The sequence below is a fragment of the Schistocerca nitens genome, chromosome 7 (assembly GCF_023898315.1).
Source record: "Schistocerca nitens isolate TAMUIC-IGC-003100 chromosome 7, iqSchNite1.1, whole genome shotgun sequence".
NCBI lineage: Eukaryota > Metazoa > Arthropoda > Insecta > Orthoptera > Acrididae > Schistocerca > Schistocerca nitens.
This window is the reverse complement of record NC_064620.1, coordinates 562980643-562995156: the sequence shown is the minus strand read 5'-3', so window position 1 is coordinate 562995156 and position 14514 is coordinate 562980643. Positions and strand designations below refer to the sequence as shown.

The window sequence follows — 14514 nt, the reverse complement described above, 5'->3', positions numbered from 1 at the left end:
TTGTGCTACCTTCCATTATATTGGACACGAATTTTACTAGAGACATCTATGGTAGATTATTGTTAAGAGGTGCTAACTCAGCCACAAATTCGATATAGAATCTGATAGGAATTCCATCGGGCCATCGAGTTTTCTTCAGTTTTAGCGATTCCAACTGTTTTCAACATCACTGGGGCAACTCTCGTGTGTTTTTATCTCTCTCTCTTCCTCTTCTCCTTTTTGTTTCTATTTTGTGTTTCAGGCAACGAAGTGCCGCATTGGGGAAACACTGAAGTTCTACTGCTTTTCTGACAATTCGTATTATGTCTTGCCATTTGTTTAATCACACGACAGTAGTCTGATAGCAAGGTGGCTGTTTCTTTCAGCTGCATCTGAGTATTCACATTGTCGTAACGATAAATACTAAACCCGGTTTCCGTTTTGATAACAAACACTCGTGTTTTGTTGTAGTGGTTATTTATTTGCAACGAATTTCACACCGATTTTCACCTTGTTAATCAAAGTACGACAACGGACTAGGATCAAACAAAACCAAATATCGAAAGCTAAAGTTTTTATATGTCAACAGTCTTTAATCATAGCATTGTCTGGAAATGTAGTATTGAGATTCCTTAATTAATGTTGTGCGTCAAATATTTAACAAGGAATCTGGTCAATAATGAGTTGCATCTCTTCAGAAAAGTTTGGCACAAACACGTAGATATGACTAAGGTTGGATTTAAATAATACGTTAATTAATTCTTCTGTTGTGACAGAACAACTCTGTACTTCTGTAATATAATATAGAACATCCACATTTCTGTGCTTTTCGTTTTTAAATGTAAATAACAGTTCCTGTCTGAGAGACAAATAGATACTAGTTTTCAATGAGAAAAATATCAGCCGGCCGCGGTGGTTTAGCGGTTCTAGGCGCTCAGTCCGGTGCCGCACGACTGCTACGGTCGCAGGTTCGAATCCTGCCTCGGGCATGGATGTGTGTGATGTCCTTAGGTTAGTTGGGTTTAAGTAGTTCTAAGTTCTAGGGGACTTATGACCTCAGCAGTTGAGTCCCATAGTGCTCAGAGCCATTTGAACCATTTTTTTTGAAAAATATCACATGAGCTCTAAATTTAACACAAAGCATTTATGGATACATAACAAGAGAGATACACGTAACACACAATTACGCAGACTGTGGGTGACCGAAAGACAGTGTAAGGGTCTACGGATATCAATCTACAATTTACATTCTCAGCGACACCAAAAGAGTGTCAAGAGTAGTTTTACACTGTGATACAGTATATGTCACTGTACTGTTTGCCTCTGCAAAATATAAACAACACAACTGGAGAACTTGATACAGGAAGTATGAAAGAATGACTGAAAATCATGACTCAGTTACTGTAGAAATTAATGTAGAACCAACACATCGAAAACGAAATTGTATAAATCAAAAACGAAGGCGCAGCAGCAGTTTATTAATTCTGGTATTTATATTACCTTGCGTTCTTCATTCTACAATTTAGTGTTCTTAGATTCTGAGAATTTTAGTACTGTATTTATTCATTATTGTGCTACTTTTATACCCATTAGATTACCATCATTCTCTGTTACCAAACTATTACCTGTGCACCATTTGGGATCAAAATTTTTACCCATATATCGTTTGTGACGTATTTCAGAGCTCATGCGCTTCGTGTACTGAACATTTTAGCTCATGTTTCCCTCGTGAAATATTGTTTATATGCACTCGAAACACCTTGCATTTACATACTTACCAAATTGCAGTAAGTAAACGCCTCTAAGAGTTTAAGAAAGTTAGTTGTAACATGTCAGACACATGGTTTGAAGTTTACCTGCCTGTTCTGTGAATACGACAAGCAGTTAATATCTGCAGCTTTCTAGGTTTGATTTTCTTTAACAGTAGCAACTTCGAGGATTCTAGTCACGCGTTATCTGCAGATGAACTAATAAGCCCAAAAACACTTTTTAATGAATAAGTACCGAAGCAGAAACACGTAAATCATGAGATAATGGATCTTAATCTCGATACTGTTCTATAATAACTATGTAGTGTGTTGTGAGTTTTATGTTACGAACCAGATATTTTGATGACAATTCTATGTCACAGTAAGACTTGCATGTTTGAAGTACTTACAATATGTGATCAAAAGTATCCGGACACCCCCAAAAACATGCGTTTTTCATATTAGGTGCATTGTGCTGTCACCTACTGCCAGGTACTCCATATCACCGATCTCAGTAGTCATTAGACATCGCTAGAGAGCAGAATGGGGCGCTCCGCGGAACTCACGGACTTCGATCGTAGTCAAGTGACTGGGTTCAAAATGACTCTGATCTCTATGGGACTTAACTTCTGAGGTCATCAGTCCCCTAGAACATAGAACTATTTAAACCTAACTAACCCAAGGACACCACACACATCCATGAGCCGGCCGGCCAAGTGACTGGGTTTTACTTGTGTCATACGTGTGCACGCGAGGTTTACACACTCCTAAACCTTTCCTAGGTCCATTGTTTCCGATGTGATAGTGAAGTGGAAACGTGATGGGACACGTACAGCACAAGAACGTACAGGCCGACCTTGTCTGCTGACTGAGACCGCCGACAGTTGAAGAGGGTTGTAATGTGTAATAGGTAGACGTCTACCCAGACTATCACACAGGAATTCCAAACTGCCACAGGATCCACTGAAAGTACTATGACAGTTAGGCAGGAGGTGAGAAAACTTGGATTTCATGGTCGAGCGGCTGCTCATAAGCCACACATTACGCCGCTAAATTCCAAACGACGCCTAGCCTGGTGTAAGGAGCGTAAACATTGGATGATTGAGCAGTGGAAAAACGTTGTGTGGAGTGACGAATCACGGTACAAAATGTGGCGATCCGATGGCAGGGTGTGGCTATGGCGAATACCCGGCGAACGTCATTTGCCAGCTTGTGTAGCGCCAAGAGTAAAATTCGGAGAGGGTGGTATTATGGTGTGGTCGTGTTTTTCATGGAGGGGGCTTGCACCTATTGCTGTTTTGCGTGGCACTATCACAGCACAGGTCCACGTTGATGTTTTAAGCACCTTCTTGCTTTGGGAAGCTGTTGAAGAGCAATTGGGGGATGGCGATTGCATCTTTCAACAAGATAGCACCTGTTCATAGTACACGGCCTGTGGCGGAGTGGTTACTCGACAGTAACATCCCTGTAATAGACTGACCTGCACAGATCCTGGCCTGAATCCTATAGAACACCTTTGGGATGTTTTGGAACGCCCACTTCGTGCCAGGCCTCACCAACCGACATCGATACCACTCCTCGGTGCAGCACTCCGTGAAGAACGGGCTGCCATTCCCGAAGAAATGTTCCAGCATCTGATTGAACGTATGCCTGCGAGAGTGGAAGCTGTCATCAAGACAAGGGTGGGCCAACACCATTTTGAATTCCAGCGTTACCGATGGAGGGCGCTACGAACTTGTAAGTCATTTTCAGTAAGGTGTCGGAATACTTTTGATCACATAGTTTATTATACAGTTTATTGCTGTGTGATGCACCTACTCGCTATTGGACAGTAAATTAATTAATGACGTTGATTTCTCCGTCCTCAATGGGAAAGTGAGTAAATGATAAAATTTAAACTGCATTGACTGAACTGCACACAGTGGTAATCTAAAAATAACGTACATAACATTAGCAAATGTTTGGAGTGAAATTCAACTTTAAAAAAATGGATGTTGCAAGGGCAGAGTTGGCTGTTTTTTGGACTGAGTTTGGAGAGTACTTACTCTCGGCAGAGGTCCTGGAGCCGGTGCCGGTGAGCTTGAGCCGCGAGTGCCGGAAGGCGTCGACGGCCGCCCGCGATCCCATGAGCGACCACTTCTGCTGGCTGTGCGGCGACATCGGCTCCTGCAACAACAGCAACATGGCCGCTCTCAGCTGTGTGCTTACTAGGGCAACACAGTCTACGAAACTCAAAGTTCAGCAAATACATGCGGAATCTGTACTAAAAAAAATCAACTAATCGGTGACAGATAGGATGGATGGAGAGCAGAGTTATTATTGGGTCCACAAGGTTCCATGTTTGGTCCACCAATATTTCCTAGACGTTTGTTCCAGGGGAACTAGGGGGTCTTGTAAGTAACACAAGTACTAGAATCAACGAAAGCGGAGTAAATGTTCAGTAATTTCATAAGGGCATTTTTTTTTCTCATATAGTCTCTTGTTGCTGCTGTATATTCAATGCCGTGCGTCACTGAATTGAACAGGTGGACGGAAATTTAAACTGAAAACGTCTTCTGGAGGTAAAGAAATTCACGTCCAGCAGCCTGTGTACTTACAGGCCGCCGTTGGATAAGCAGCTGCAGCAGCAAGTCGTATACTCCTAGCTCACTCATTTGTTACATAGTTTAATTCTTAATTTCTTTGAGTGTTTTTGGTACTTGCATTGTTTGATACATAAATTTCGGGCGTATTATAGTATTTGAGAGTTTTAGCATCGCGTTATAGTACCTGAATAGTGTAAAATCGCGTAGTCTCCTTCCGCCGCCGAGCAGTGTGTCAGCAGTGCGCAAGTAGCAGCATTACTGCATTTACTAGGCAATCTTGTATTTTAATAACCGTTTAAATTTTGTCGATTTGTTTGCGCTCTCTGTAGATTAGTTCAGACGTTCTTTGCAAAACAGTTTTTAGCATGGATAGGGACTGCAACTGCTGTGTTCGGATGCAGGCTGAGTTGGCATCCCTTCGCTCCCAGCTTCAGGCAGTGTTGGCTTCGGTCACACAGCTTGAGGCTGTTGCCAATGGGCATCACTGTGGGGGTCCGGATGGGGGTTTGTTGGGGACGGCCAGCTTGTCCCACGCATCCCCCGATCGGACTAAGACTGTGGTTGCCCGGGATACTGCCCGCATTGAGGCTGATCCCTCACCTGTGGTAGAGTGGGAGGTCGTCTAAAGGTGTGGCAGGGGGCGAAAGACATTCCGGAGGGCTGAACGGAAGGCCTCTCCAGTTTGTCTGACGAACCGGTTTCAGGCTCTGTCTCAGGCCGATACTGATCTTCGGCCTGACATGGCTGCTTGTCCTGTTCCAGAGGTTGCCCCTCAGTCTGCAAGATCCGGGCGGTCGCAGAGGGTGGGCTTACTGCTAGTTGGGAGCTCCAACGTCAGGCGCGTAATGGGGCCCCTTAGGGAAATGGCAGCAAGAGAGGGGAAGAAAACCAATGTGCACTCCGTGTGCATACCGGGGGGAGTCATTCCAGATGTGGAAAGGGTCCTTCCGGATGCCATGAAGGGTACAGGGTGCACCCATCTGCAGGTGGTCGCTCATGTCGGCACCAATGATGTGTGTCGCTATGGATCGGAGGAAATCCTCTCTGGCTTCCGGCGGCTATCTGATTTGGTGAAGACTGCCAGTCTCGCTAGCGGGATGAAAGCAGAGCTCACCATCTGCAGCATCGTCGACAGGACTGACTGCGGACCTTTGGTACAGAGCCGAGTGGAGGGTCTGAATCAGAGGCTGAGACGGTTCTGCGACCATGTGGGCTGCAGATTCCTCGACTTGCGCCATAGGGTGGTCGTGGACTGGGCGGTTTTTTAGGTTAGATGGCCTCGGGCAAGTACAGAAAGGGCAACAGCCTCAAAGGGTGCGGAGCAAAGTCAGGACATGCGGGGACCAGGCAGCAATCGGTATTGTAATTGTAAACTGTCGAAGCTGCGTTGGTAAAGTACCGGAACTTCAAGCGCTGATAGAAAGCACCGAAGCTGAAATCGTTATAGGTACAGAGAGCTGGCTTAAGCCAGAGATAAATTCTGCCGAAATTTTTACAAAGGTACAGATGGTGTTTAGGAAGGATAGATTGCATGCAACCGGTGGAGTGTTCGTCGCTGTTAGTAGTAGTTTATCCTGTAGTGAAGTAGAAGTGGATAGTTCCTGTGAATTATTATGGGTTCAGGTTACACTCAACAACCGAGCTGGGTTAATAATTGGCTCCTTTTACCGACCTCCCGACTCAGCAGCGTTAGTGGCAGAACAACTGAGAGAAAATTTGGAATACATTTCACATAAATTTCCTCAGCATGTTATAGTCTTAGGTGGAGATTTCAATTTACCAGATATAGACTGGGACACTCAGATGTTTAGGACGGGTGGTAGGGACAGAGCATCGAGTGACATTATACTGAGTGCACGATCCGAAAATTACCTCGAGCAATTAAACAGAGAACCGACTCGTGGAGATAACATCTTGGACCTACTGATAACAAGCAGACCCGAACTTTTCGACTCTGTAAGTGCAGAACAGGGAATCAGTGATCATAAGGCCGTTGTAGCATCCCTGAATATGGAAGTTAATAGGAATATAAAAAAATGGAGGAAGGTTTATCTGTTTAGCAAGAGTAATAGAAGGTAGATTTCAGACTACCTAACAGATCAAAACGAAAATTTCTGTTCCGACACTGACAATGTTGAGTGTTTATGGAAAAAGTTCAAGGCAATCGTAAAATGCGTTTTACACAGGTACGTGCCGAGTAAAACTGTGAGGGACGGGAAAAACCCACCGTGGTACAACAACAAAGTTAGGAAACTACTGCGAAAGCAAAGAGAGCTTCACTCCAAGTTTAAACGCAGCCAAAACCTCTCAGACAAACAGAAGCTAAGCGATGTCAAAGTTAGCGTAAGGAGGGCTATGCGAGAAGCGTTCAGTGAATTCGAAAGTAAAATTCTATGTACAGACTTGACAGAAAATCCTAGGAAGTTCTGGTCTTACGTTAAATCAGTAAGTGGCTCGAAACAGCATATCCAGATACTCCGGGATGATGATGGCATTGAAACAGAGGATGACACGCGTAAAGCTGAAATACTAAACACCTTTTTCCAAAGCTGTTTCACAGAGGAAGACCGCACTGCAGTTCCTTCTCTAAATCCTCGCACAAACGAAAAAATGGCTGACATCGAAATAAGTGTCCAAGGAATAGAAAAGCAACTGGAATCACTCAACAGAGGAAAGTCCACTGGACCTGACGGGATACCAATTCGATTCTACACAGAGTACGCGAAAGAACTTGCCCCTCTTCTAACAGCCGTGTACCGCAAGTCTCTAGAGGAACGGAAGGTTCCAAATGATTGGAAAACACAGGTAGTCCCAGTCTTCAAGAAGGGTCGTCGAGCAGATGCGCAAAACTATAGACCTATATCTCTGACGTCGATCTGTTGTAGAATTTTAGAACATGTTTTTTGCTCGAGTATCATGTCGTTTTTGGAAACCCATAATCTACTATGTAGGAATCAACATGGATTCCGGAAACAGCGATCGTGTGAGACCCAACTCGCGTTATTTGTTCATGAGACCCAGAAAATATTAGATACAGGCTCCCAGGTAGATGCTATTTTTCTTGACTTCCGGAAGGCGTTCGATACAGTTCCGCACTGTCGCCTGATAAACAAAGTAAGAGCCTACGGAATATCAGACCAGCTGTGTGGCTGGATTGAAGAGTTTTTAGCAAACAGAACACAGCATGTTGTTATCAATGGAGAGACGTCTACAGACGTTAAGGTAACCTCTGGCGTGCCACAGGGGAGTGTTATGGGACCATTGCTTTTCACAATATATATAAATGACCTAGTAGATAGGGTCGGAAGTTCCATGCGGCTTTTCGCGGATGATGCTGTAGTATACAGAGAAGTTGCAGCATTAGAAAATTGTAGCGAAATGCAGGAAGATCTGCAGCGGATATGCACTTGGTGCAGGGAGTGGCAACTGTCCCTTAACATAGACAAATGTAATGTATTGCGAATACATAGAAAGAAGGATCCTTTATTGTATGATTATATGATAGTGGAACAAACACTGGTAGCAGTTACTTCTGTAAAATATCTGGGAGTATGCGTGCGGAACGATTTGAAGTGGAATGATCATATAAAATTAATTGTTGGTAAGGCGGGTACCAGGTTGAGATTCATTGGGAGAGTCCTTAGAAAATGTAGTCCGTCAACAAAGGAGGTGGCTTACAAAACACTCGTTCGACCTATACTTGAGTATTGCTCCTCAGTGTGGGATCCGTACCAGATCGGGGTGGTGGAGGAGATAGAGAAGATCCAAAGAAGAGCGGCGCGTTCCGTCACAGGGTTATTTGGTAAGCGTGATAGCGTTACGGAGATGTTTAGCAAGCTCAAGTGGCAGACTCTGCAAGAGAGGCGCTCTGCATCACGGTGTAGCTTGCTCGCCAGGTTTCGAGAGGGTGCGTTTCTGGATGAGGTATCGAGTATATTGCTTCCCCCTACTTATACCTCCCGAGGAGATCACGAATGTAAAATTAGAGAGATTAGAGCGCGCACGGAGGCTTTCAGACAGTCGTTCTTCCCGCGAACCATACGCGACTGGAACAGGAAAGGGAGGTAATGACAGTGGCACGTAAGGTGCCCTCCGCCACACACCGTTGGGTGGCTTGCGGAGTATGAATGTAGATGTAGATGTAGAATATTAATAATTTCGTGTAGGTCAATAGCCTGGCCGAAGTCTTATCCAACAGGGGAAATGGGTCCGAATGCGAACTACTTTCTGTTTCTGGCGCCTCCTCGCAATGCTGAGAGATGGAGGCTAAGTTAAATTGAAATTTGAAATTTGTAGTAAGGTCTTATGGGACCAAACTGCTGAGGTCATCGCTCCCTAGCCGTACACAGTTCTTACTCTAACTCAAACTAACTTACGCCAAGGACAAATCGCACACCCATGCCCGAGGGAGGACTCGAACCTCCGACGGAGGGAGCCGCGCGAACCGTGGCAAGATGCCCTGGACCGCACGGCTACCCCGCGCGACCGTATTCTTTCAGTTACCTTCTGCACTGTAGCAGATATTTCTGTGTGCGGTCCAAGGTTCATCGAGCTATGTTTGTTGATAGTGACACAAAATGCTAAAGCTATTTTCACCCTCAAGTTACGTCGTCTGCAGTGCTACTTAGTGCTATCCATGCCAAACTGGGACGAGTCATTGCACACCAGGTGACAAAACCATAGAATAGCGATATGCACATATACATATGGCGGTAGTAACGCTTACACTAGTTATAAGAGGGCAGGGCATTCGCTGAGTTGTCATTCGTACTTAAGGGGCTCCGGAACGCCCTATACTTGCAATGTTAAAATAACGCTTATAAATTACATCTTTCCTCACAAAGTATTTGAGGTAGGAAGTTGAACTTTTTACAGATTATTTATTGGAATATGGGCTGCAACTTAACACAGGGATTTTACAAAATTTTAGTTCAGTTATTAAAGATGATTTTTTTTCAATTGTAATGAAAATTCACAACATTTTTTGCAATTTTTTATTTATATATTCAAAAATATACAGTTTTTTGGAAAAAGGCTGTGTTAAATTATGCAGAAGGTACTGTGTAACATTACTAAAAGTTTGAAACAAATATGTTTGGAAGATCCTTAGAAAACATGTAATTAGTATGAGAAAATAAAAGTTTTGGAAATCGAGCGACAAAGATTGGATTAACTTTTTAGTGCATTCCAGGTCCATAGGATGGATTATCTTCATCCTCTGCAAACTCCTCCTCCAGTTTCCTCTTGTTCCTCCTCCTGTTTACTCTTGCTTGTATTTCTAGACTCTTTACAGCCCTGTCTGCAGCCCGAAGGCGTTCCTTGTCTAAAGCAAGCATCGCTCGTACCATGTTAGAACCTATCTTCATTCCCATATTTCTAAATACCTTGCACCTTACAATGTTGCCATCATTGAAAGTCGCAACAGCATCATACACACCAAAGTGAAGTGTTTCTATTCCAACAAATACAGTCTTGGGGATTCTCGACCATATAACACTATTTACACTTTCATTGGGGTTTTGAGTTTTTCCGTGAATACAGTTTTTCAACAGTTCAGGTGCTGCTAAGTCTCTGAAAATAGGTTTTATCACCTCCATTATTGCATGAGGCCGACTGTGCTTATGAGTGTACACTTCACCAGTTAGCAATCCTTTGTTATATTTACACCAACTGTCTTCTTCTTTGGGACACAAGCTATGTTGGGGATTTTCATCGTCTTTATTGTTTACAGTAATAACACATACCTTTGGCTTTCCAACATTTCTCCTTTTCTTAAAAGCCTTCAGAGGATTTCTAATAACAATACTTTTACTCATTATTATACTTCAACAAAACAGAGACTCAAGAAACAGAATTAATTACGAATATTTTCGAGATAACGACAGAGTAAATAAACATGAAACAGTCGACAATCACACCAGCGATATATATTGAACCATCACAGGTTAGCCACAACACATACTTTATCTCACATCACTAAAATGTACCTGATGAACACGGACGTTAATAATAACACCATTTGACAGCAGTTTAACAGCGCCACAGTGGGTCACGCCCATGTAGAACACATTTCAAAAAAAAATTTAAAAATAGTTGTAGTCTTCGGAATTGAATAAATTATATATCTGCAGATTCAGAAAACGCAAAAAAGTAAAAATTGAACTTTTCATGATTTTGAGCCTTTCCGGAGCCCCTTAAGTGATTCATGTTAAAAGGTTTCCGACGTGACAGTGGACTCACTATGGGAGTTAACAAACTTTGAATGGAGAATGGTAGTTGGAGCTCTAGACACATGGGACATTCCATTTCGAAAATCGTTAGTGAATTCAATATTCCGAGCCTCACAGTGCCGAGACTGCCAAATTTCATGCGTAAACCTCTCACTACGGACAACGCAGTGGCCGACCGCCTTCACTTAACAACCGAGAGCAGCGGCGTTTGCGTAGAGCTGTCAGTGCTAACAGACAAGCAGAACTGCGAGAAATAACCGCATAAATCAATGTGAGATCTACGACGAACGTACCGTTTAGGACAGTGCGGCGAAATGTGTTGTTAGTGTGCTATGGCAGCGGATGATCGACGCGAGTGCCTTTGCTAACAGCACGATATCACCTACAGTGTCTGTCTTCGGCTCGTGGCCATATCCGCTGGACTCTAGCCGACTGGCAAATCGAGGCCTAGTCAGGTCAAGATTCCAGTTGGTAAGAGCTGATGATAGGGCTCGAGTGTGACGCAGAGCCCAGGGAATCGTGGACTCAATTTGTCAATAAGGCACTGTGCAAGCTGGTAGTGGCTCCATAATGGTGTGGGTTTTGTTTACATGGAATGGACTGGGTCTTCTGGTCCAAATGAAGCGATTATTGACTGGCAATGGCTATGTTCGGCTACTTGGAGACCACTTCCAGCAAACAAACATGGAAGTTTTGCGGATGACAGTGCGCTGTGTCACCTGGCCACACCTGTTTGCGATTGGTTTGAAGAACAATCTGGACTGTTCCAACGAATGGTTTGGCCATCCAGACCGCCCGACGGGAATCCCATCGAACATTTATGCGACTTAATCGAGAGGCCGGTTCGTGGCCAACACTCTACACTGGTAATGCTTTCCGATTGCGGACGGCTGTAGAAGCAGCATGTCTCAATATTTCTCCATGGGACTTCTAGCGACTTCTTGAGACCATGCCAAGTCGAGTTGGTGCACTTAACCGGGTAAAATGAGGTCCGACACGACATTTTGAGATATGGCTTTTGTCACCACAATACCTACACTACTGGCCATTAAAATTGCTACATCACGAAGATGCCGTGCTAAAAACGCGAAATTTAACCGACAGGAAGAAGATGCTCTGATATGCAAATGATTAGCTTTTCAGAGCATTCACACAAGGGCGCCGGTGGCGTCACTTACAACATCCTGGCACGAGGAAAGTTTCCAACCGATTTCTCATATAGAAACAGCTGTTGACCGGCGTTGCCAGGTGAAACGTTGTTGTGATGCCTCGTGTAAGGAGGAGAAATGCGTACCATCACGTTTCCGACTTTGATAAAGGTCGGATTGTAACCTATCGCGATTGCAGTTTATCGTATCGCGACATTGCTGCTCGCGTTGGTCGAGATCTAATGACTGTTAGCGGAATATGGAATCGTTGGGTTCAGGAGGGTAATACGGAACGCCGTGCTGGATCCCAACGGCCTCGTATCATTAGCAGTCGAGATGACAGGCGTCTTATCCGCGTGGCTGTAACGGATCGTGCAGCCACGTCTCGATCCCTGAGTCAACAGATGGGAACGTTTGCAAGACAACAACCATCTGGACGAACAGTTCGACGACGTTTGCAGCAGCATGACTATCAGCTCGGACACCATGGCTGCGGTTACTCTTGACGCTGCATCACAGACAGGAGCGCCTGCGATGGTGTACTCAACGACGAACCTGGGTGCACGAATGGGGAAACGGCATTTTTTCGGATGAATCCAGGTTCTGTTTACAGCATCATGATGGTCGCATCCGTGTTTGGCGACATCGCGGTGAACGCACATTGGAAGCGTGTATTCGTCATTGTTATACTGGCGTATCATCCGGCGTGATGGTATGGGGTGCCATCGGTTACACGTCTCGGTCACATCTTGCTCGCATTGACGGCAGTTTGAACAGTGGACGTTACATTTCAGATGTGTTATGACCCGTGGCTCTACCCTTCATTCGATCCCTGCGAAACCCTACATTTCACCAGAATTATGCACGATCGCATGTTGCAGGCCCTGTACGGGCCTTTCTGAATACAGAAAACGTTCGACTGCTGCTCTGGCCAGCACATTCTCCAGATCTCTCACCAATTGAAAACGTCTGGTCAATGGTGGCCGAGCAACTGGCTCGTCACAATACGCCAGTCACTACTCTTGATGAATTGTGGTATAGTGTTGAAGCTGCATGGGCAGCTGTACCAAGCTCTGTTTGACTCAATGCCCAGGCGTATCAAACCCGTTATTATGGCGAGAGGTGGTTGTGCTGGGTACTGATTTCTCAGGATCTATGCACCCAAATTGCGTGAAAATGTAATCAACATATCAGTTCTAGTATAATATATTTGTCCAATGAATACCCGTTTATCATCTGCATTTCTTCTTGGTGTAGCAATTTGAATGTCAAGTAGTGTACTTGCTGAGTTTGGGACCCTACCGGTGTAATTTGATCGACGCAGCCTTTAGGAACCGAGATAAACCTGCGAAATTTGTGTCGGCGCCTGGTGAGGTCTCCACACGAGCGCAGAGGAGCCGGGTGCGGCCGGGCCTGGGACACAAGGAAGGAAGAGGCCGACGGGGTTAATAGAGGGCGCGGGACTCCAACGTCACCTGCTCTGCCTCGCCACGGAGGAGCCGCCTCCTAATTTGCCGGAAATTGATTCCCACCGTGTCGCGGGCATGCGCCAGCCCGTCCGCCGATCCCAGGGAACTACAGGGTCCAATTGTTGCTCTGTGTTTCACTTGCAGGCAAAGCAACGCGCCGAGCGATTGACACCCACACCAACAACACGACTTCGGCAGTCGGGTGCCGTAGTGCGATAACCAGCGTAATACAGGCATAAGAAAAGTCATGACACATTCATACAATTCTCGACCTAGGAAACGCATAAGGCAGTGAAAAATGCTCCAAATTCTGAGAAAAATACCTGGCTATAGAGATGAGGGCTGGTATACAATACGCACAAGACGGAGTGGACGGCAAACAAGAAATTTCTCGAATTAGTCCTTAGCTCCTGCTCAAACCGTACATCATAGAAGCAATGACGGAAATGAAAGGTTCAGCAGTGGGATTGAAATTCTGGGACAAAAGATATCGATGATTAGATTCGCTACCGATATTGACATCCTCAGCGAAAGCGGCGGAAATTTTAACGAGATACTCCCCAGCTCAGAGTAGCACTTGCAACCTGCGTCCTCTATTATTTGCTGGATGTATTCCAATATCTGTCTTCCTCTACAGTTTTTGCCCTCTACAGTTCCCTCTAGTACCATGGAAGTTATTCAAAAATGGTTCAAATGGCTCTGAACACAATGGGACTTAAATCTGTGGTCATCAATTCCCTAGAACTTAGAACTACTTAAACCAAACTAACCTAAGGACATCACACACATCCATGCCCGAGGCAGGATTCGAACCTGCGACGGTAGCGGTCGTGTGGTTCCAGACTGAAGCGCCTAGAACCGCTCGGCCATACTGGCCGGCTGGAAGTTATTCCCTGATGTCCTCCCATCCTGTCCCTTCTCCTTGTCAGTGTCTTCCACATATCCCTTTCCTCGCCGATTCTCCGGAGAACCTTCACATCCCTTACCTTATCAATCCACATAATTTTCAACATTCTTCTGAAGCCTCACATCTCAAGGGCTTCGATTCTTTCCTCTTCCATTTTTCTCACAGTCCATGTCCCACTGCCATACAACGCTGTGCTCCAAACATATATTCTCACAAATTTGTTCTTAAAATTAAGGCCTATGTTTGATACTAGTAGACTTCCCTTGAGCAGAAATGCCATTTTTTCCAGTGCTCGTCTGCCTTAGATGTCCTCCCTGCACCATCCGTCATTGGTTATTTTGCTGCCTAGGTAGCAGATTTCCTTAACTTCATCTACTACGTGATGATAAATCCTGATGTAAAGCTTCTCGCTTTTCTTATTTCTGCTACGTCTCATTACTTTCGTTTT

General features: G+C 44.8%; 1 protein-coding gene across 1 annotated transcript in view; it reads right to left on the bottom strand.

The window, feature by feature from the left end:
- Positions 1 to 14514, bottom strand: part of LOC126195296 (uncharacterized) — a 727046-nt gene that overhangs the window by 419219 nt on the left and 293313 nt on the right. The window contains exon 2 of the mRNA XM_049933847.1: positions 3773 to 3893. Within this exon, the coding sequence (XP_049789804.1) occupies positions 3773 to 3893 (121 nt within the window). The remainder of the gene's footprint in view (positions 1 to 3772; positions 3894 to 14514) is intronic.